The following is a 23256-nucleotide window of genomic DNA, read 5'->3' on the forward strand; positions in this document are numbered from 1 at the left end:
TTTTTTAAAATTTTTACACATTATAATCATTTCAAAATCTTTGGCTGTTCTACATGTGTTTTCGTATATTTTGTACACCTAGCCAAGGTTTCCTTTAGTCTTTTCCATCCATGTGCAAACCTTTCCCATGTATATGCACAATAATTTTTTTAATGTGCACCACCACCACAAGAACCTAGCACTGGGATCTCTGCTAATCGGCTGGGCAGTATCTGAATCTCTCCTGAGTAGCCACACAAATGCCTAGCTTACAGGGAACATTGCACATAAGGTTTTCCTTTGTACAGTAAAACCTTTATTATCTGGCACCCCCATAGAACTGGGATAATCAAATAACTAGATAATCAAATGTGCTGGATCAGTGGCCAGCCCCACAGCAGCCAGTTAACCCAGTGTGCCGGTTATCCTAGTGTCAGATAACTAAGCTTTTACTGTATTATAAACTTTTACTTATGAAACTTACTTGCATATGTGATAACTTCAAAATTTAACTTTACTTTTACTAATTTGAATTGTGGAAGATAAGTAAAATAGAATGTATATAGTGAAGTTAGAGACATGGCAAGAAATAGCTAAATGTATAAATTTATGGACAGTATAAGTTTGGCTGAAAAAGTCAGCTTTAACATATGTGTGTTCAATATTAGGATAAAATGTACATACTAAGAAGTTAGATTTTGAGCTACTTTTTGCTTATTTTCTATTTTCCTTATTCCTCATATTATAACTTCTTTGTGTCAGGGACACTGATTCCTTACTCAGCAGACATGTAATATCAAAAATTCGCTAGGTACTTATTAACAGTTTAAAGACTGAAGTGTTCCTCCAGCCATTCCCATCTTAGAGGGGTAGCTGTGTTAATCCGTAGCTTCACAAATAGCAAGCAGTCCTATGGCACCTTGGAGTCTAACAAATTTATTAGGTCATGAGCTTTTGTGCATAAAACCCACTTCCTCAGGTGAAAATAAGAGGAAAAACAGAATCCAGAGTTTATATAGTGAGTGGGAAGAAGAACCAGTTAATGAAGCCAAATAAGTAGTATGTGTCTCATTCCTGTGCATATCAAAGATGGGGAAATTGCCCTGGTAATGCATATGATCATTAAGATCTCTATTCAAGCCAAGGTCAAAGGTGATGTATTTGTAAATGAATACCAATTCAGATGTTTCCCTCTGTAATCTTGTGGTAAAATTCTTTTGTAGAATGGCTACTTTTAAATCCATTATTGAATGTCCAGGGAGGTTAAAGTGTTCCTCTACAAGTTTGTGTTCCCATTCCTGATGTCAGATTTTTGTCCATTTATCCTTTAGCACAGAGATGATCCAGTTTGTCCAGTGTACATGGCAGAGGGGCATTGCTGACATATAGTGGCATGTATCACGTTAGCGGATATGCAGGTGTATGAGTCTCTGATGGTGTATTGGAGGTGGTTAGGGCCTGTGATAGTGTTGCTTGTATAGATATATGGATGGATTTGGCAACAGGGATTATTGCAGGGTTAGGTTCTTGGGTTAGTGTTTCAGTGCTGTGGTGTGTGGCTGCTGGTGAATATTTTCTTGAGATTGGGTGGCTGTCTGTAGGAGAGAACTGGCTTGTCTCCCAAAATCTGTGAGAGTGAAGGATTGTTTTCTAGAATAGGCTATAAATGGCCATAGATACGCTGGAAGGGGTTGAAGCTGTGGGTGATGACAAGTGGTGTTCTGTGATTTTCCTTGTTGGGCTTGTCTTGAACTGGTGAATTCTGGGTACTCTTCTGGCTGTTCCTTACTTCACCAGGTAGATAATTCAGCTTTAAAAATTCTTGATAAAGATCTTAATAGGTATTTGTTTCTATCAGTGGCATTGGAGCAGATGGTATCCTAGGGTTTTGCCATAGACAAATGGGTCGTGTAATGTCCTGCATAGAAGCTGGATGCATGTGGGTAAGAATAGCAGACAGTGGGCTTCTGGTATTAAGTGTTGTTTATGTGACCGTAATGATTTGTACTGCAGTGTCCAAGAAGTGGATCTCTTGAATGGACTAATCCAGACTGATGGTGGGGTGGAAATTGTTGAAATCTCTGGAATTCTTCAAGGGTCTCCTTGTCATGGGTCCAAATGATGAAGCAATGTAACATAAATAGAGGAGGAGTGCTATGGGACAGGAGCTGAGGAAACATTGGAGGTTGGGATGGTGCAAATTTTATATCTTGATCAAGTGAATCTGAAAAAGTCTGCGGCCATATTTTTTAATTTTTTTTTTCTGACGTATTAGCCAAGTTACCTGGAGCACACATGCACGTAATTAGGTGCCTAACTTTCACACACTAAGTGAAACCTTTGTGGGCCTACAATGCCTCTTGAAGTTAATGTGAGTCTTTCTGTTGTCTTCAGTGAGCTGTGGATCAGATCCCAAATTCATCCTAAGCAATTTAGTTTAGCTTTTTTGATTAAACAATAATAAATTGAGAAACAGAATTTCCTGATAGCATTGTTTGCTAGATCCGTTTCTGGAAGAAGGCTTTTACCCGTCGCTTGGCCAGTCTATTAAGCATCCACTTCATTGGTCAGCCTTGCTAGTATAAAACAATCTCTCTCTCAGAGAAAACAATGCATAATGAAAATAAAAAGTTATTGTGTTTGCTGCTTCAGAAATGGATATAGATGCCAGTAGTTTGCTTACAGCACCTAGTTTGTTCTCAGCAGTTAGATGGATGCAGTAAAAGAAAACACATTTTTGTAGATGTTTTTAAATCCACTAATTCTAAGTCATTTACAATATGCAGCCAGTGAAAAGTCACTAAGCATAAAATACATGCTAGTATTTTTAGTCATCCTTTAACAGTAATGGGATTTCTCTTTAACTCCTAATCCAGTGCTTTGAAACTTTTGCCCTATATATTATATTATATTCATTATTTTAATTGCTCACATTAGCTGATGAGCTTTCTGGAGGTTAATGTGTGGTCATCAGCCGTTTTGAATTTATACTGAACACACCTAAATAAATAGATCTTTGTCTTACAAAATAAAATCTGTCATCAAATGACCAAGGCTTTGTGCATTATTTCTCTAAAATTGTTTGTTTAAAAAATACACAACGGTAAGTTAATAACTGATGTGAAAATTTCTCAATTTACACCACTTGACAGGTGCTAAAAGAAAAGCATCTTTAATTCTAATGTGTTGTTAGGACCTCTTTTGAGAGATTGTACAAGTTATTAACAAGGTCCTCTGAGACAGGAGATGGGTAATTAACAAGACCTAAAGAAAGAGAGTTTAGGTAATTAATGAGCTTCTAGGCACTGGACACAGGGTAACAAATAGTCCAGTAGTTAAAAGCTGACAGGTTGTTACTAGTATGATGAAATGGCAGATTCGGGAAAGTAAATTGATAGATATTTGTGAGCTTTCTAAGAAGCATTACAAAATAACTCTTTAGATTATATTGCCATGACAGAGTAGTCATTATAATGGTAATTCAACAGTTTAAAACAGTTTAAAAGCTAGATGAGATTGAAATTTCGTAAGAGAATATAAAATAGTGTAGTACCTAAAAGGAAAATAGCATACTAAAGAGGCACAAGAGGAATAGTTACTAGGTGCCATGTATCTATAATCATTGTCTATTTTAGAGAAAAGTCAGGGGAGCAACTAAACAAACCTGTGAACTAGATGTTCTAGATGTTGAGCTGACTTAGAGTGAGTCTTAGAATATATAGTTTAAAAAAAAAGTATGAGGCGGCTTTCGCTCCTCACAAAGCTAACTTCTGATCAGACTTTTCAGAAGAATGTGAGAGAATGTGGTTATTTTCTTGATTTCTGGTTTCTAATAAAGTACTTCTATATGTTGTGTATTTTAAGGAATAAGAAAAGGGAAATATAGAAATGGAGAGGAGGAAATATTCAGCTCTTAATAAGATTCTTTGTATATGTTTAAAATATACCAAACTGTTGGCCATTCACACTGTTTTTAAAAAAGCTTCCTGTCAATTTTTTGAAAGACTGATGTGAGAAGATCACAGTTTTGTATGGTTGCTGGAAATTTACCACTATTTTTTACTATTATATTTACTATTTTTGTTGATTCCAAAAGAAAATTAATAATGTTTAAAATATAGATGTTGTTCCCATACTTTGTCACGTCTTTTGTACATTACATTAACACTGTCATATTAATATATGTGTATTAATTACATTCAAAGAAGTGTTTACTTAAATTCTTACAGAAATTGAAATCTATTTGAATATATATCATCATAACAAAATACAAATACGCTTTGGCTGTGTGTACACTACCTTCCTCCTTCGAAGGGAGGATGATAAGTAGGGTTTTGAGAGTTTATTAATGAAGTGCTGCGCTGCATATCATGCACTTCATTAAGCAAATCCCCGCCTCCCCACCCCCCCCCGGCGGCAACTTCAGAGTTTTAAACTGCAAAGTGCCGGCTTGCGTGTAGCCATGGCTCACCCACCAGTACTTTGAAGTGCCTGGGCAACTTCGAAGTTCCTTTACTCCGCAAAAGTACCGACAGGCGAGCCGCGGCTACGTGCAAGCTGGCACTTCCAAGTTTAAAACTTTGAAATTGCTGTGGGTGGGGGAGAGGGGAGGGGGGAGAGAATTTGCTTAATGAAGTGGTGCATATGCAGCTCAGCACTTCATTAATAAACTCCCAGCACCTTACTTGCCAGGCTCCTTTCAAAGGAGAGAGCAGACAAGCCCTTTATGTTCCTTCCATCCTATAATGATTATCGTGCCTTTAAATGGTCTTATACTACAAACATGCCTACAAATTGCAGCTCCCTAAAAAAAGTTATTTAATAATCTCCAGCTGTTTTGTTTATCTTTCTTGTTTTGAGAGCAGTTCTCGAATTTGACAGTGTATGCATCTTCAGTGAATCTCAGTGGTTCTGCCTGCTCATCATACTTAACAGCCTGACTTGACTATTTCTGAGTGTTTGCTCTTAGTAGCGATAACAACTTTCTCTTTACAAATACTTGCATTAATTATAGACGTCTGAAATAATATTGATTTTTGCATTGCTCCTGTCTTCTTGTGCTTTGTCATATTCTCAATGAACAGCTCTTGCTCTCTCTTCATTTTCAAAACATTTGAGAGTCAGCACAAAAATTACAGGAATTTTGAGAGTATCCAAGCGTCCAGAACACACAGAGGACAAAGAACACCACCTACTATATTTTCTGGTTTTAAAATTTCATTAAAGTTTAGTGTCTGTCACTGTTACTTCTCAGTTTCACCCTTGAGCTTGATACATTATGGCTCCGTTTCTGTAATAAGCTTCAGGTGAGTGGACCCCTGCTCCTGCCAGAGCTCATTGTAGGAGCTGCATAAAGGAGTACAGTGTTGTTTAGTTGCTTTAGTGCATCTTAGCTTCTTTCCTCCCTACGATTTTTGTAGGCGATCCTCTTTCCATAAAACGAATTATTGTGCGTGCCGCAGTAATGAAGTCTCATAATGTATTTGTCTTTGTCAGTCATTCACAAAGAATAGGTATGTGGGCTACGCTATTTTGAATTGTGTTTTTTTTTCTGCATTTTAAAAATTTCTTCTGTTAGCAGCTGTATACCTTTAACTTGGATTTTCTTCATTTTCCTCAGCTGGGATTCATGAGATTATAGCTAAATTGCCACATTTCTAGTTTCTATGAGATTAGTGGTTTGATCTCTTAACCTTATTAAACAAATTATGAAAATGATAGACTGAGTCCATGTATTATACCATAAAATTGTAATATGAACTGTGAATTTAGTGTGGAAGGGGCCAGTCTGACCTTTTTCTGAAGTACAGGACAAATACAATGCTCATAGAACCAGGACAAGATTTCCAACCTGCCAGTGTGCTTAATCTCTGATCTAGAAAGACATCCCTTGTGGTGAGAGAGTAGTTAAATCTCCATCATATCACTGTCTTGACATTTGAGCTAAACCTGCCAGCTGTGATCGCGGTTTTGAGATCTGAACATGAAGGAACTCCGAACAGGTTTGATGCCACCCCAAAGCAACTCTTCAGTGACTGGGTTGTTACTTAGGCTGGATTGGAACAGTGACTGACTCCTGGGGGCTATTCTATTAACAGTTTGAATTGGTCCTGACTTGAGTAAACGAATTAAATAATTTGATTAGAGTACCTATTTTATACATACTATTGGTGCACAAAGTTCATGTTATTAAATAATTACAAGCTTTTTACAAGCTTTTATAGCCTTATAAATGCATATTAAGGCATGTGAAATCTTTTGAAATTCGGTTCTTGTGCATATATATAGTAGATTACATTCAAAGCAGAATACATTGACTTTTAAAAATTATAATTGCTTTAGATTTTTCTCAAATTTCATTTATTCAAGTGTAGTTCTTAATTTAAACCAACACACAAAGAATCTAAAACTGGTAAACCTCCCTTTAGAAAGCTAGTTATTAAGTCTTCAGAAATAGTTAATTGAACTTGAGACTTTTAAAAACCTAATTTCAATTTGGAGTGAATTTTTCCAGTGGAGTTATAGATCCCTGAATCCCTTATAGTCCAAGTGCTTACACAGCCTAAACTAGTGTGACCTGAATGATCTATAAGACATCCCCTGAGGATGAAACATCATTAACCGTTTAGCTACAGCATCATTTGTTCAATACTCGATTCCTTAGCTTGATTTAAAAATGCCTAATAAAAAAGAAAAATATTTCAATGTTTAGCAATATTCCCTTTTTATTTAATGTTATTGTCATAAGCCAATATTGCTTATAGAAACTGTAATAAAATTCATTTTGGATATAATGAAAAAGCACTGTGGCTTTATATTTGAGGTTCAGATAGTCTTTTAATCCCTGTGCAGTTACTCAAGTTATCATACTGGCATGATTTATAATAATTTGAAGATAGTGGTGCTCACATTTAGCTGTTGTATTCAAAGTGCAAGTTCACTTATTTCAACATACTTATATTTGAAACTTCTTCTTAGGGCTTGTCTGTCCTTGAAACACTTCAGTGGCACAGCTGCATCACAGTAGTTCTGCAATATAGATAAAAGGTGGTAATAATTTTTGATGAGGGGTCACTACAAGATTTTGGTAAGTGCTCAAGGGCTTTTCTATGGAAATGGTGCAGGGTCTGGGACAGAGGTTGAGTGCAGAAGGGAGTTCAGATTTAGGGGATTGGTGTGCAGGAGAGGATGCGGGGGTCTGAGTAGTAGTTTAGGTGAAGGAGGGGGTTGTGACCTGTGGCAGGGTCTTGGGAGGCAGGGTCAGGGAGGGGTTATGGGGGCAGGAGAGGATTCTGGCCTGAAGGAAGGGTGTAGGAGGGGGTGCAGGGTCTGGAAGGAAGTTGTGACTTGGGGCAGGGAGGGAGTGGAGGTTTTGGGTGGTGACCTAGGGCAGGGAGCTGGATGAGGGAGGAAGGGGCTGGGGTGGTCTGTGGCCGGGAAGCACTTAGCTAGGTGGCTGTCTGCTTTCTGCAGCCTCAGATCAGTCAAGCCTGCTCTATGTGGCTCTCTGTTCCAGATGCTAAGAGGAGAGGCTTCATGCACTGCTCCCACCCACCCCCAGGCAAATTTCTGAGTTCCTATTGACTTGAAACCAGCCAATGGGAGTGGAGAAATTTTTGCTGGGGGGCAGGGGCAGTGCAGAAAGCCTCCTGCTTCTTCTAGGGTCCAGAGCAGAGAGCTGCACGGAGCAGGAAGCTACTTAAAACAGTATGGGGTAGTCTCCTGCTGTGTGTCTGAGGGTCCCAGTGGGGCAGTCCATGGGCTGAATCTGGTGGCTTGCATGCCATATCTTGCCAACCCATGGAATAGATGCTATTTATGCCCATGCAAGAGGGATTTTTCTATTGTCTATGCCAAAAGTTAGGTCTATGTAATCATATCACTCAGCGATGTGACCTAACTAGATTGACCTAACTTTTTAGTGCAGACCAGGTCTAAGACATTATTCCAGCAGGTCTCCTGTGCATGATCTTTCACTCCTGTTTCTTTCAGCAATTTCAGGAAGCCCCAGTATGTGTCTAGAATTTGCCTTCAACCCACTGTGAAACTGATTCTCTATTTCCAGTACAGCACTGTCTCCAGATGCTTTGTATATTGGACAGACTTCTAACTGCCTTAGACAAAGGGTTAATGGGCAGAAAACAGACATCAAAACACTCCAGATCCACAAACCAGTTAGTCAACATTTTAATGGAATGGGGCATTCTATTAATGACCTAAAGGTATGCGTGTTACTGAAAAAAAAACTTGGGCACCGTTCTTCAAAGAGAAACAGCCAAGCTGGCTTTTACATTCAAATTCAGCGCATTAACACGTGGTTTAAACCGGGATGGGAATTTTCTCAGTCACTATAGGGGCTCATCTGCATACTTGGGTTTATCTAATTCTTGACCTTCACCCCCCACCACCCCTCCACTCTCTGATTTGCTCACCTTGATAATTTTTTTCTGATTTGTCCTCCTTGCTTACTGTTTTTGGTTCTCTGTGCCTTAAATATTGAGTCTGTTTTGGTATGGCTATGGTCTGAAGAAGTGGGTCTGTCCCACGAAAGCTCACCTAATAAACTATTTTGCTAGTCCTTAAAGTGCTACTTGACTGCTTTTTGTTTTGATAGTGTATAGACTAGCACGTTTCCCTCTCTGTTAATTTTTGATCTATGTTTCATTTCCGTCTTGGCCAGATTTTTTTCTCTCTGTCTCTATTCAGTGTTCACTCTTCTTTTTTGTACATGAATAGGCAAGCTGTTTATTGTGATAGACACTCAGTTTTACAGCTGGCAGTTGCTTAATACAGTGGACTATATTAAGTCAAATATCTGAGAACAATTACGGTTTATTTGTTAGAGCACCAAAGGATCTAGGTTCTGTTATCTGATCTGTGGAGAATATTTGTTATGTTACTTAGGATAAGTCACAACCACTTTTCCACAGTTCACCAATCTTTAACCAGTCTAACCTCTTGTTGAGTAATGTGTGGTCTAATTTATGCAAAGTTCTTTGCAATCTCTTCATGAAAATTTCTATGTAAATACAAAGTTTCATTATTAACATTTTTGTAATAGAACTAACTTAGTTAAATAGTAAGTGCTTTTCAAACATGAGAAAAGGAGTTGAAGGCGATTGCCTTGAAGGGTTTGCCGTCAAAGGCCCCATTTCGGCAGTGAGCTCATTGTGCAAGGTTCCTTGCATCTGCAGAGAGTCTCATGCTGACTTAAATGAAGCTCCTTGAGAGTCTGCATGTGCATAGCTGATTGGAGAATCAGGGTCAACATAAATGACATGTAGATAGAGGAAGAGATGCAACCAAAAGTGTGTTTCATCCAAGATTTATTTTTAACTATTTTCTTACCTCCTTACTATGAAAATTTGTAAAAATATTAACAAAATAGAAGGATGACAACAGCAAAAATTCCTGGCATTATTTGTGCAGCATTGTGGGTTACATAAACTCCAGAAAACCCAGGATGCTTGCTTTGTGGCAGGACAATTTATATAGCATGAATTTCAAATCATTGTTCACCAGAATCTCAGTGGGAAGTAGATAGCAATAATATATCCAATCCATCCTTCCATAGCTATCATATAGGATGGTCATTCCCCTTAGGAAGTGGTGTCTGCATTACCAGCCTGCTGTGACAGGTACTACTTGAAGGAAACTTAGTGTCTGAATTTCATTAACTATATCATCTGCATTCATCAATATTTTTTTCTTAGAGCTTGTTAGTAGTAGGATTATATTTATGTCTTTGTATGAAAATAAATCTTAAAATCTCAAGGTCATAAAACTTTCTTTGAAAAAAAAAAAGAAAAAGGAAAAGAAACCTGAACAGTGTATTACTTCTGCATAATGAAACATTTCACTGTCCGAAGATTTTGGATAGGAGTGATTTCTGCTTCAATTTAAAAATACACAGGTTAAGTAAAGTTAAATTAATACACAAGTTAAGTTAATACACAAGTTAAGTAAAATAGAAAAATGAATTGTGTATCTTGCAAATTACATGTAAAATGGGGATTGTGTAACATACGCAACACACACTGACCTCTGATATAACATTAACCAAGAAATACATATTTTATACTGAAATTAGACACAGTAGTGATTGTATAACTAATCTGAATAGACAAAGGTAAGTATCTAAAAAGCTTTTACTTCTTAAGGAAAATATGATTTACATATAATATGTTTGCATATTCATTACAATGTGAAAGTAGACAGCTCAGAAAGTTTAAGAAATTGTTGTACAACAGTTTTCTAAAACATTGTTTTAATCTCTGGCTATTTAGAAAGCAAGTATTTAAATAGCCAATAGGTCTGTTGTTTTGTTTACCATCACATCTTCAGAAAACAAAAGTTTCAATCATAAAACGGATCAGAGCAATTTAAAAAGAGCTATTCAAGTAATATACAGCCACCAAACTACCTAATTCTTTACAGGTGGCTTGACTAGAGGGAAAGTTAAGTACTTTATATCTAAGTGATTAAATAATTAATTTAAGATAGTGTTTATTCTAGCCCCATTCTTCTAAGGGGGCATGGAAGTGACACATACTGGGGAATATCAATGAGGTGCTGCCGTACATATGCAGCGCCTCATTAGCATAATGGTGGTTGTGCGAATTTTGAAGCTGCTAACTTCGAAGTGCTGACAGGTGGTCTAGATGTGGGTGTTTCAAAATATGCTCCCAACTTTGAAATTAATATTCATTAATATTCCCTCGTCCATGTCATTTCCATGACCCCTTCGAAGAAAGAGGCTAGTGTAGACACGGCCTAACTGGTGGAAGAATCATACACGTGATAAATTAAGTATAAAATAATATATTCTTATGGCTGTGATGCAAACCAAGGCAATCCATAAAATGATAGCTTTGGTAAGACAGACTGTCTTAGCTTATAACATTTTTTTTCTGTTTGCTTTTTTCACTGTGGTGAGAGTTAAGGGGTATTTCAGCTGTTACTTCAAATAAGTTGAAGTCTAAAGTAATAAAAGCCAGGAAATTCAAACAGTTTTTACTATTTAATAAATTTTAGACTCTAAAAAATAGATGCAATAAAATAAGGAGTCTGATTTAACCTGATAAAATAACAGATATAAATAAAATAACCCTTAGGAAGCTAGTTAATTCCCAAGTGAGTGTCATGGGGGAATTGGCTAATGATTATGCTAGGTAGAATTTTCTGTGTTCAGGAGTGAGCTTGGATTTCTGGCATTTAACTGGAATATATCTCTTCCTGTACTATTTCACTGCTGCTGATCTATACAAAGCACAGTTGGACCTGAGAGTGTCTCAGAGAGACAGATTGAAGAATTGAAAGAGATATCTCCCCCCGAGCATTGAGAGCGAGATGGATATTTTCAAAGGAGGAAGTAGAAAAAGCAGTGAAACGAAGAACAACAAGAGCCCTGGAAATAAGATCATGGGAGAGATTATCAAATATGGCAGAGAAAGCATGATTCAGGAAATACACTGACTATATAATACATCATGGAAAGAAGGGAAGGCACCTAAGGAATGGACAAGATCTGTGCTAGTGACAATACCCAAGAAAGGAAGTACATTGGAGTGCAAGAACTACAGAACGATTGCCCTAATGAGTCATCTAGGTAAGGTGCTGATGATGAGACTGAGTGAGAGATGAAGATTGCACATAGAAGAACATATATCAGATGAGCAAGTAGGGTTCAGAAAAGCTAGAAGTACCATACAACAGATATTGGCACTAAGACTGATAGTGGAGACAGCTCGACGAAAGAACAAAAACATATATGCTTGCTTCGTCGATTTTCAAAAGGCATTTGACAGTATAGATCAGAAAGTGACTTGGGCGGTGTTGGAGTCATATGGAGTGGATAGCAGACTAATACGGTTGTTGAAAGATGTCAGTGATAATGCAGAGGCAGCGGTGAGAACATGTGGGGAGTTGGGAAGTTGGTTTAAAATAAGTAGAGATGTGAGACAAGGAGATCCAATATCGCCAAGTATCTTCATCGCACATCTGGAGAAAGTGATGAGCAAGATCAAGGAAGAGGTAGAAGGGATATCTGTTCACGGGAAAAGAATTAACAACTTGAGGTTCACGGATGATATAGTTATCATTGAGGAAGATGAGAAGCTAGCGAAAATGGTGCAGGTGTTAAACAAAGAAGGGAAGCGGTACGGACTGATTATGAACATCGATAAAACAAAAACAATGGTATTTGGAGATAAGGAAATAGGAAGAAAGATCAGTGTGGATGGGACTGAACTAGAGAATGTAGAGAAGTTCACATATCTGGGGAGCAATATAACGTATGATCTAGACTGTAAGAAGGAAATAGCGACCAGAATAGCAAAAGCAAGAGTGAGTTTGAAGGAGATGGATAAGATCTGGAAAAGCAAAGCAATTAGCTTAAGAACGAAGCTGGCCATCTTGAAAATGTGTATTCAGCAGCATGTTGTATGGATGTGAGACATGGGTGATAACAAAAGATTTGAAAAGAAGAATATTGGCGTTTGAAAGGAGTTGTTATGGAAAGATTCTGAGAATAGGATGGATGCAGAAGATCACCAATGAGGAATTATGTAGAAAAATACAGCCGAAAGAGAACCTGCTGCAGAAGGTTATAAAACGGAAGCTACAACTATTTGGACATATTTGCAGAATGGACGACAAATGAAAAATCAAGACCCTAGTATTCGGTATAATGGATGGTTCGAATAGGAGAGGCAGACCCCACAGAGAATGGATAGATGATGTAGTAGATTGGTGCAGAGCTAGTCTTCAGAAACTAAGCCACTCTGAACTGGATAGGAAAAGATGGAAGGGAATAGTGAGAAAGGCATCAGACACTAAGGGGCACTGAGCCCACAGTTGTTGATGATGATGATGGTGATGATGATTTTGCATCTATACTAAACTCACTGACATCTCCTGCTGGCATGATTTACAGTACTGTACTTCCCCACTGCAAAATCATGTCCCCTCTTCCAGAGATAGGAACTGATAAATATTTGCACTGAGACACCACGCTTGGAATGTTAATGGAAGCCAGTGTGGAACTGGGATATAGAGTTTGAAGATATGGCTATCCTTGGAAAATTGGGAAGAGAACATGCTATAGGCAGTGCGTGTGGTTTGTGGGGATGGTTCTGGTAATCTGTATTCATAGAAGTGGTGTGAAATGCCTTGATTCCTCTAAAGTTATAGAAAAATAGGAACAAGAAGGTAGAACCTTAGGATTCTGTGGTTTAAGTGTCTGATTCCCTCCATTAGGCTTAAGTACTGTACATGTGGCATTCAGGGCTCTTCTGAAACTCCTATTTCAGAAGTATGCACAACTTTGGGAATGACAACCATCATTTCAAACATCACATTTTGTTGCTTTTTTCATTTTAGTAGTTGGAATCACTCTCCCCTAAGAAAAGACACTGCATCATTTTTTCTTATTTGAGTGTCATCAGAATGCTTTGCATTTTATATTCATAAAGAAAAATGTGGTCCCTGTTTCAAAGTTCTTACATTCTAAGATTCTCATCATGAGAACACTTACAAATGCATCTAAGGCTATAATTATACTGCACATTTTACAGCAGAACAGCTGCATCACTGCAAGTTACTCAGCATATCCTCTCTGTCATTTGTCTACCAACAAAATCATCCTCCAGTGAGGGTCAATCACTTTATCAGCAGGAGAGCATCTCCTGCCAGCAAAGCACTGTCCAAACTGGAGATTTTCATCAGTGAGACTTTTGTCAGTCAAGATGTGTCTTTTTTCACACCCTGAGCCACAAAATTTTTATCAATGGAAGTGCAATGTAGACACAGCTTAACTGTGCTGTCATAAAAATACTGTTAAAATTAATTGGAATACTCCTTTGCAGTCAACCAACACAATTCTGATGCACAAATGCTTGTTAATAGTCTTTTCCACTTTAACTGTGCTGATATGCTTAAAGGAGAAACAAAAATACCCAATAAACTCTAGTGCCTATGCCATTATAAAAATGTGTATGTTGGTATAACTTGTTCTAGTTAATGAAGCTCAATAAGCGTTGCTGGTAAAGCACCTAATTGCAGTATAACCGTGTCTGCACTAGACTTTTTACTGGCAAAACTAAACTTGTTTTAAAAAAAAATCATCCCTTACTGACATGGTCTACATTTAACAATTTTTTTCTGGTGTAACTAAGTCTTAGGATGGAGATACAATTTTTGTGGCAGATTATCAGTGAAAACACCTAAAAGGAGTTGTGTATTGCACAGGGGAGATTTGAAAGAAAATAGTGGAAGTTATTTTATTGCACATGATGTGAGTTAAAGGAGTAACATGGGTCAAGGTTCTAAAAAGGGTAGAAGGAATACATAAGCTGTGTTTAGTAGCAGAAGTTATTGATCTACCAATTCTTTTTTTTTCCTTTGTCATTTTTGGACCCAGTGTCATCTTATTAACGCTTATTTTAGTGCAGTCATCCCCCAAGATACATACATTTGAAATGCACATATCTTGCATTTACACGAGAGGGGGTGCAGGGGGAGACCCTGCAACCCCACAGCTGGAAACTGGCTGGGCAGCACCTGGCAAGCAGAGCCAGCCACAGGTCCCCAGTTGGGGGTCGGGGAGACCCGGAGTCCTGCACCTAGGAAGCAGCTAGGCTTCCAGCACTGCTTGCAGGACTGAAGAAGCTGACCCACCATTATCAGTTTCCCAGCTCCTGCAAGCCCAGGGCAGCTGGGAACCAGGCTACAGCCTGGTTCCTGTCTCCCCTCAATTTGCACGAAAATTTGAGTTACATGGGGGTTGCAGGAACACAACCCCCACGTAACTCAAGGGTTTACTGTACCTTACTTGGTCGTTTTGGATTATAATGGGAATTTTAAACCACACTTTACATACCATTCCTTCTAAACTTAATAGATAATTTACCTTAGGACCATGTGTAGGGTGACCAAGCAATATGTAGTACAGTAGAACCCCGAAATACACATACTCATGTTGTGCAAATCTTGGGTTAATGCAACTCTGAGTGGTGGGGAGCTGGCGCCTGGTTCCAGGCTGCCTGCCACTCAGGAGAGCCAGGAAACTGACCAGTGCAACTTTGCTGATCAGTTTCCTGGCTCCCCCAAGTAATGCAGAATTTGACTTATTCTGCAGGGTTGCACAGGAACACAACCTCAACGTAAGTCGGGGGTCTAATGTACATTGATTTCTGGAATGTTCATGGAGCTGCAAATTCCTATTAAAATCTGTATTTACTTCACGTGCAAGCATCAGAATTCCTCTCTAATAGCCAATACATACAAAATGCATTTTGTGAAATAGTAACCACGCATACACACAACACAGTTTTGATGGTAGGGATGTGTGAGCCAAAAAGAAATAATTTGACTTTTGGTTCCCAGGGTGAGTTGGCTGAGTTGCTTAATTAGAAAAGAAACATCTTTTTTCCTTGTAAACTGAACAAATTTAGTTTTTGAAGTAATTGAGAAGTAACAAATATAAAATACCACAATGCCAATTTGTACAGTCACTTTTTGCAGTGGAACCACACTTTAAAAACAAGCAGAAAATATGCTCCCAAGCTGTGAACATATTTTTGTCATGTTTCCACAGAGAAACATTACTGCCAATTTATCAAACCCTGGAAAAAAAATAATCCTAGGATCTTAACTATTTTAACTATGTTGTGTACTGTTACTATTACAAGAGCAACAAAACTGATATATTTTTGTTCTTTTATTAGTCAGATGTATAGATTGTATGGAAATATGTTACATTTCTTACATCAGTGATTGCAGTTAAAATCAGAATGGCCTTATGAAATTATACATTTTTTGAGAGACAGAAAGACTTATATTCAATATAGTGTAAATTTAATAGTGTATATTCAATTTATTGTGTGAACGAGTATGTTATTTTGTTTGTTTTTTACGTAAGTTAAGGGTGAGTTAATCAAACAAGTTAAGGGTATGGTATTTATGAAACAGAGCCCACTAACCTCAAATACATAACACACATTCAGAAAATATATATTTGCAATTTTAACAGTATGTTCTTTAAAGCTATTGCAGGGTTCTCAGTAAGTGAGTTATGAGTACGTCTGAGAGAGTCTGGAACTGCTCAGGTTCACCTCAGGCTGGAAGAGCTGGCAGGAAAACATACTAGGCTCAATGAGACCATGGAGCTCCCAAGTTATTTAGTTAGAGCTCTTCATTTAAAAAAAAAATTACAAGGTTTCAGAGCACCTGCTTCTTCCTGTTGTGCTGAGAGGGAAAATATTTCCTACTTAATTCTTACAACTTGAATTGTGTATGTTTAATTTGTAATTTTGCTGCCATATTTGTGTAAGATTGCAGCATACTACATACCACGCACTTCCTAATTTTGTAGATGCAGTTAGATGCCTGCAGTGTCATAGTAAGTGTATACATTCTTCAGTTTTTAAAAAACTAGTACTCCCCATAGCTTACATTTCTAATTTCAAAATACAGCTTTCATGTACACTGACTCTTACCTATTCTTCTTTACCTTGTAGTATGCAAGAGTATCTCAGAATTTATTTCACAAGAATACTTAAGTGGTTCTGTGCTATAAAAGATCCTGCTTCCTTAACCATTCAGAAACTCAGTTGAGCAGTCACTGTAGTAGTCTATATCTTGTCTGACATGAGGAAACAGTCCCAAAAGAAAGGTATCCTGAATAAACTCCACACTTCCTTAAATAAAGACATTCTTGGTTTTCGCCAAGCTAATTCGATCCAGTTCAGTTCACTTTTTTTTTTTTTTGTCCCCAGAACAGATCACAAAAGGTGGCCATGAATGAGTAAGTTCATCATGTGTTTAACACGTCAGTGTGTGACTAAAAGGCGGACCATGTGGGAGGGTTCCTGCCTTTAGATTTGTAGACAATACCTGATGAAAGAGGCCCTTCATTCAAAACTGTTCTCTAGTGAATGGGGCAGAATGCCTTAGATCACTGTTACAAACAGGTATAATAGAAATTAACCAGAACTTGATTCTTCGGATACTTTTTCCCTTACAATTGTGAATGTTGGTGTAATCCAGTCTTCATATGATATTCTCATTATTGCAGTTGTCTCACTGGGCTTCAGTATGTCCAAGTTTCCTAGAGCTGATTTGGCCTTTAATTGCTGTATAATTGCAGAGTACTTGCTATGTAGCTAAGCTTGGGAGAATTAAATGGGTTTTTAAATATACTTTGGATGTATTGTATCATTTATGTTTAAACACATTTTCATTTTTTTATCAATTCAGATTTTCACCATAGCCAGAAAATATGATGGGAGAGCAATAGACAATACTGTTGAGTTTCAAAAAGTTAAAGCTTTATAACCATTAAAACAAAGGCTCAATATTGTATGTGAAAATATACAAAGTAAATCTTAAATCAAAATCTTTTTTCTAGGAGCATGTTATTTGTATTTTGCCTCTGAGTAACTTTATGTTGTTGTAGATGGAAATATTTTTTCCACACTGCATATGGTGAAATTGATGTTTACAAACATTTACTGACAACAGTCTAATCCTTCCAAGTCTATGTATAAAATAAATCCATTCCACTCTTCCACATCAACTACACATATTATCAAAGATTTTTAGGTTTAGCAAAGGAAAGAATGGACAGCTACAAAATATCCATTGCTTATGTTAGGTTAATTTTTATATTAAAACTAACAATACTGCATGGTGTTTTCATAACTTCAGAATTGTTTTTTCAGATTCCTGTAATAATCTTTCAGTAGCCTGAAACTGAAATGTTTTATTACCAAATTATATTTTTCTTCTTTCATGTACCAGCTTGTTTAATATATTCATGAGTACAACGTTACTGAGATTTTTTTTTCTTTTCCCTTTAATGCTTAAAGGTGAATTCGTTACTTATAAACCAAGAAAGTTTGGACTGATCAGAATGGTTTGATACATGTTACAGGCAGACAAGTTTCAAGAGGGCCCTTTTGCAAAAACTCTGCCAGCAAGCTTCAGCCTCAGCACTTTCAGTTCATACATGGATTTCTCTCTCTCTCTCTCTCTCTCCCCGTCCCCCAGGCTATGTCTACTTGACAGCCCCATTTTGCAATAACACTACCACATGCAAAATGCATTCTGAATAGCACCCAGCTATTTCAATGTAACATTTCTGGGTCCATAGCACTATTCTGAAATAGGGCTAGTGGGCCCCACATGGCCTATTTCAAAATAGACATTATTCTTCAGAGAATGAGATTTACTGCAATCGAAATAATGCATCCATTATTTGGAATATTTTGAAATAATATATGCATCATTTAGATGCTGCCAAAGTTATTTCAAAATAACTGCTATTTCGATGTTACTTGGTCATGTAGGAATAGCCCCAGTCATACCAAATAGTAAATTTTGTGATATATAATACAAGACTAAAAATAATGCTTTCAAATAAAATATAATTTATTGTATTGCAAAAACTGTACCCATTTTCCAGAGAGTAAATGTTATTTCAGTGATCTGTAACAGGTATAAAAGGGCTCACAAGCATTGGTTTTGAAACTTAAAGTATATTCAGAAAAGTATATAGATACATACATACATGCCTGCCACTTTGACAATGACAACTTTAGTATTATGTATATCAGCAATCTGTTATCTCAGTTAATTTGGGAGAATTTTAAAATAGCTATCTTTTTGTATGTGAATAATAATAGGTTTGAGTGGTTGGTCGGTCTTAATATGTTTATTTTAAAATGTTGCTATTTACAGTTGTATCTTTTCCTTAATTTGTTACATATACAAACAGATACATGATGTAGTTACTGTCCAATATTAAATGCCTATTTAATTTTGACTAATAGATTATAACCAAAGCATTCCACCTTCATGTACAGTGTTGTGTCATCAGAAATACCTGTCTGTGACCACTGCAGGGAATAGGGAAGTTTGGAGTACATACTAAGTGAAAGCAAGAAGATCTGTGAGGAGTTTATCTAATAGGGATTTTGGAAAATTGAGCAAGACAAGTGAGGAGAATTGGGATCAGACTAAAGCTAGCATCAAGTAATATATAGAGAGGAAGAAAAGCTGAACAAGTAGCAAAGAACTGGAAGGATTAAAAAAAATGGCCTAGGTTAGATCTGGTAGAGAGTAAGCATTGTTAATGTGAGGTGGCTTTTTGACCTGTGAAATGAAGTAGTGATTTCAATTGAGTTTCTGAAGGGTACATCTCCAATAAAAAGACACCAGAAAAAAAAATTGGCAGTAGTTGGGACCTTTGACAATTTAAGTCCAGAGGTATATGACCAGGTGGTCACTGAAACTGTATTAGCATCTCACCCCAGAGATGATCTTTCCCAGGTCAAAGTTGAGGCATAATGACAGTGAAGCATGTGCAAACCATGACTCTTACTATCTGTAGTGTACCTGCTCTCTCTCCGTAGAGAACCTGAATCTGTAAGGCTACCAAAAGACAAAGTAAAACAAAAATATTTCAAAAGCCTTTTGTCTGGTTTTCACTGAAAAGTGATAGCAATTCCTTACATGTTTAGAGTAGAAAACATGATTACAAAAATATGTGTGTTTTAATTTAACCTAAAGTTAAACTTCCAAAAATACATTTTGCGTACTACAACACAGCAGTTGAGTTACTATGTGCAAGAACCACCTCAAACCTTTAATTTCTGTGTTTTCTGGCTGGTATAATATCATGATTTTAACACTAGTATTTATACAGGTTCTAGAAATGCTGCTTACTTATGGCTTTATGAAAATTATCTTTTGACTTTGTCTCTCTCTTAAACATTGTTGAAGTCAAGAAATTATGTAATATTTCTACACTTCACATAAAAGTAATATTGATACTAAATACAAAATTATCTTTTACATTTTATTTTTGTTGATGAGTACATATCTGTGATAGATTGTTTTTTGTGTTTGTTCTCCTAGTTTTAATATGAATCCTGCAAGCATTGAAGACCACCGGAAACTAAGGGTGAGTGAGAGTGTAATGGAGAACTAACAGTTCTCCATTGACTTGGTGCATGGCACAGAATAAAAAACCAAATATGGTTTTAATTAATTTCTAATATGAAAATTTAAAAAACTTTCCTGCTTGTTTTAATCCAAAAATTCTTAACAAAAGTCTCTGTTTCTTGGTCAGAGACTGGGTTAGTTCAAAGAAGCTAAAAAGAGACTTAAAGACCAGTTTGCAGAGTATTTGGAATAACAGCTCAAGTTATAGTATGCAGTGAGCCTTCCCAAGGGAAGCAGAGAGAGACTGCTTGCTTCAGACATTTTTAAATAATCTTGGACAAAGAACTAAAATGAATTGCGTTGTAAACAATCCTGCAGTGGCAGGGATGGACTGGATCCAGGTCTCTCCCCTCTGTAAATTCTGTGATTTCTTTATGGAAGACAGTTTTTAATAGGCTAATCAAAATGAAAGTCATCTAGTGGTCTAGGAAAATGAGTAAATATGATATGATTACAAACACAAATAACAAACAACCTAATGAAGAACGCCAATAAGGCTTTGTAATAAAAAGAATTTGTCTTTCTTTGGCATACTTGTTTGGCACTAGAAATCGCAAGAATATAGTCGATACTAAAAACTAAAGGAAAAATGCACACATTTACTGTGCAATTTATTTGTATAAAAGAAAATATAATCTTGCTAGAATTTGTTTTATGAGTAGATCAGATCTTTTAAAATAGGTTTGTTTTCCATCTTAAAATAAGTTGCATAGGCAAATAGGACTTACACTGTTTGTGTTTTACTATATTATGTAAATGACTTGCAATAACGTTTGATGTTTCATAATAAATGCCCAAGTTTTCATAATGTATGAAACTTGTGGGAGATGTCAGAACGTATGAAGGCTGCCTTTGATCAGATAGTAAACTGAATTCTACCAGACACTTACTTAATCTCTGACAAAAAGCAACATCAAAAAATTGATTTAACTTAGTAGTTATTGTCTGTAAAGTAAGCTTAATTACAGTTTCTATGCACTTGTAAATGTAGTACCCCAAATCATGTAATTTATTGTTTGTAAAATCATCGTTAGAATTCTTTTAAAAATAAAATTTGCATTATTTTATTTAAAGGATTTAAAGGTGATAAAATAAATCCTTGATGATGCGATGTTTCTTGGAATACCAACTATCTTAAATGTCAAATGCAAGATTCTGAGGGGTTGTGTATTTAGTGTCTTCTACTCTTAATTACATTTTGCACTATCTTTATAACCCTTAGTTTTTGAATGAAACAATTTGAAAAATGTTAATGTTCATGATTGTTTTTAAGTTATTTGAAGTAATTTATATTGGCTTTTGCAGTAAGAGCCCTTCGGTTAGTTATGCTTTTTTCTTCCCATGGATGCAGTGTTTAGCAATTAAGTTTGTATGTCTTCTACTCTGGTGCCAACACCTGTCTCTGAAAGCAGTGTTTAAACAGGAGCAGTAGCCAGTTGAAAGGGCAGTGTGAGCTCTTTAAGGCCTAATTAAGAACTGAAAGGGAGATGAAGCATGTGGACAAAAGATGTGAAAGCAGCTGAGATGATATTCCCAGAGCAAAATTTCTCATTAGAACAATAGGGAGATGATTAGCGAATGCCAAGCCTTTATCTTATCTTCGTAGCTCTCCTTCAGTTGCTCTGGATATCAGTTTGTGTTCTAGTAGTTTTTGGTTACCAGGACAATCCTTCTGTAAATATTTTACAATTTAAAATCTTTTTTGATAAAACTATAGATTTTGTAAGATAAATATTTCATAGTAAAACTTGAGTAGCAATAGTTTTTAGACAGTAATAATTAGATTATTCCTTAATCCATTAACATGCTATGTTGGCAAAATATTCCAATGCAAAATTAAAACCAAAATGTGAGTTTTCCCCATGCTATTTGCATTTTGCTTTCCTTAAGTATTAAAAGGATGCTGATAGGTAGTTGAATCTTTATTTTTCTTTAGCTGGAATTTTCTTGTATATCTTCTCAGTGCTCCTGTTAAAAAGAGCGTAAGAAAACACCTTAAAACATACATGTTACATCAAACATTCCAGGAAAGAATACTGAAGAGTTAAGAACCTCATTGCGTGCTAGATTTAGATGTTGTACAAATAAGAAAATTGACCAAGACTCTTATTTTTAGACACAGACACTTTTGTAATACTTTATACATATCAGAGAAAACGTTAGTACTGTAAACAGAACCATTTCCTTCCTCAGAGTGGAAGAAAACATGCAAAACCCATGAATTGCCAAGAACTGGTTCTGTTCTATGCATATTGTGGGAAGTGTGCTACTAAATGACTTGTAAGTTTCACCACCTGAGGTATTTTTCTGGAGTGGATGATGGTATCAGCTCTGAGAAACTATTTTTAGTGTTGTAAATAGCAAATCAAGTGTTAGTCACTAAATACTGAAGCTTAGCTGAAATTAAATCTTTCAGAATCAGTCAGAAATCCTAAAATGTTAAATAGTGTATGATTTACTGATAGTAGACACTTGATGGGGAGAGCTTGGTTAACTTGTAGTGTTCCAACTGATTTGCAATACACTATCATTTTTAATTAGCCCTATTTGAAAACTTTGGCCACCTGTGTATTTTAATGATGAGATGGATGCCAAAGTGTAAATATTTAGCTGTGCTGAAATGAAAAGGAGTGAAGCAAGCTACAATTCAGCATGCTTCCTTGATTGTGCCTGATTTGTCATTTTTAATGAGAAGATTCAAATTTAAACAAAAACTGTCTCCTAAGTGTGAATTACTTTATCTTATTTTCCAGTCTAAGGGTCAGGATTTGAGAGGTTAGATGATTTACTTTGTCAAATGTTTTATATCTTTTAAATGTCCCAGTCTGTAAACTAGATACAACTAATTATTATATATGTCTATATAGTGCTATTATTGTCATAAACCTGCTCTTGCTAATAATCTTTTTCTTAATTGCATGTTATCTCTCCCCAATAGAAAATAAGCCATCCCAGGGTTATAGTTTCCTGGATCCATTGCAGTTAAACACACCCATCTCTGTTAATACCTCTGCACATAATGAATCATCAGGAAGCATTACTGAAAATGTTCCTGTTTCTCTTGCTACTTAATTTAGAATTCTCTGAAGGCAGCACTTGCCTTTTTAACTTCTGGTAGTTCTCCTTTCTAGATAAGTGCACTTGTATAATTATGACAACCTCTTGTGCAGCTTTTTAACTTTCTCCAAAATATTAAATAAGAAGTTCTAATATACAATAAACAGATAATGAGGCTAGGACTTGGAGGGCCACTGATGGAATCCAATAATGGAA

General features: G+C 36.5%; 1 protein-coding gene across 2 annotated transcripts in view; it reads left to right on the top strand.

Annotated features, from left to right (window-relative positions):
- RAB11FIP2 (RAB11 family interacting protein 2) overlaps window positions 1-23256 on the top strand; it is a 54266-nt gene that overhangs the window by 25652 nt on the left and 5358 nt on the right. The window contains exon 4 of one of the 2 annotated variants that reach the window (XM_074999067.1): window positions 19897-19942. The exons of the other annotated variant lie outside the window; for it this stretch is intronic. Coding sequence (XP_074855168.1) covers window positions 19897-19942 — 46 coding nt within the window. The remainder of the gene's footprint in view (window positions 1-19896; window positions 19943-23256) is intronic. 2 annotated transcript variants of the gene reach the window in all.

The sequence above is a fragment of the Carettochelys insculpta genome, chromosome 7, assembly GCF_033958435.1.
Source record: "Carettochelys insculpta isolate YL-2023 chromosome 7, ASM3395843v1, whole genome shotgun sequence".
NCBI lineage: Eukaryota > Metazoa > Chordata > Testudines > Carettochelyidae > Carettochelys > Carettochelys insculpta.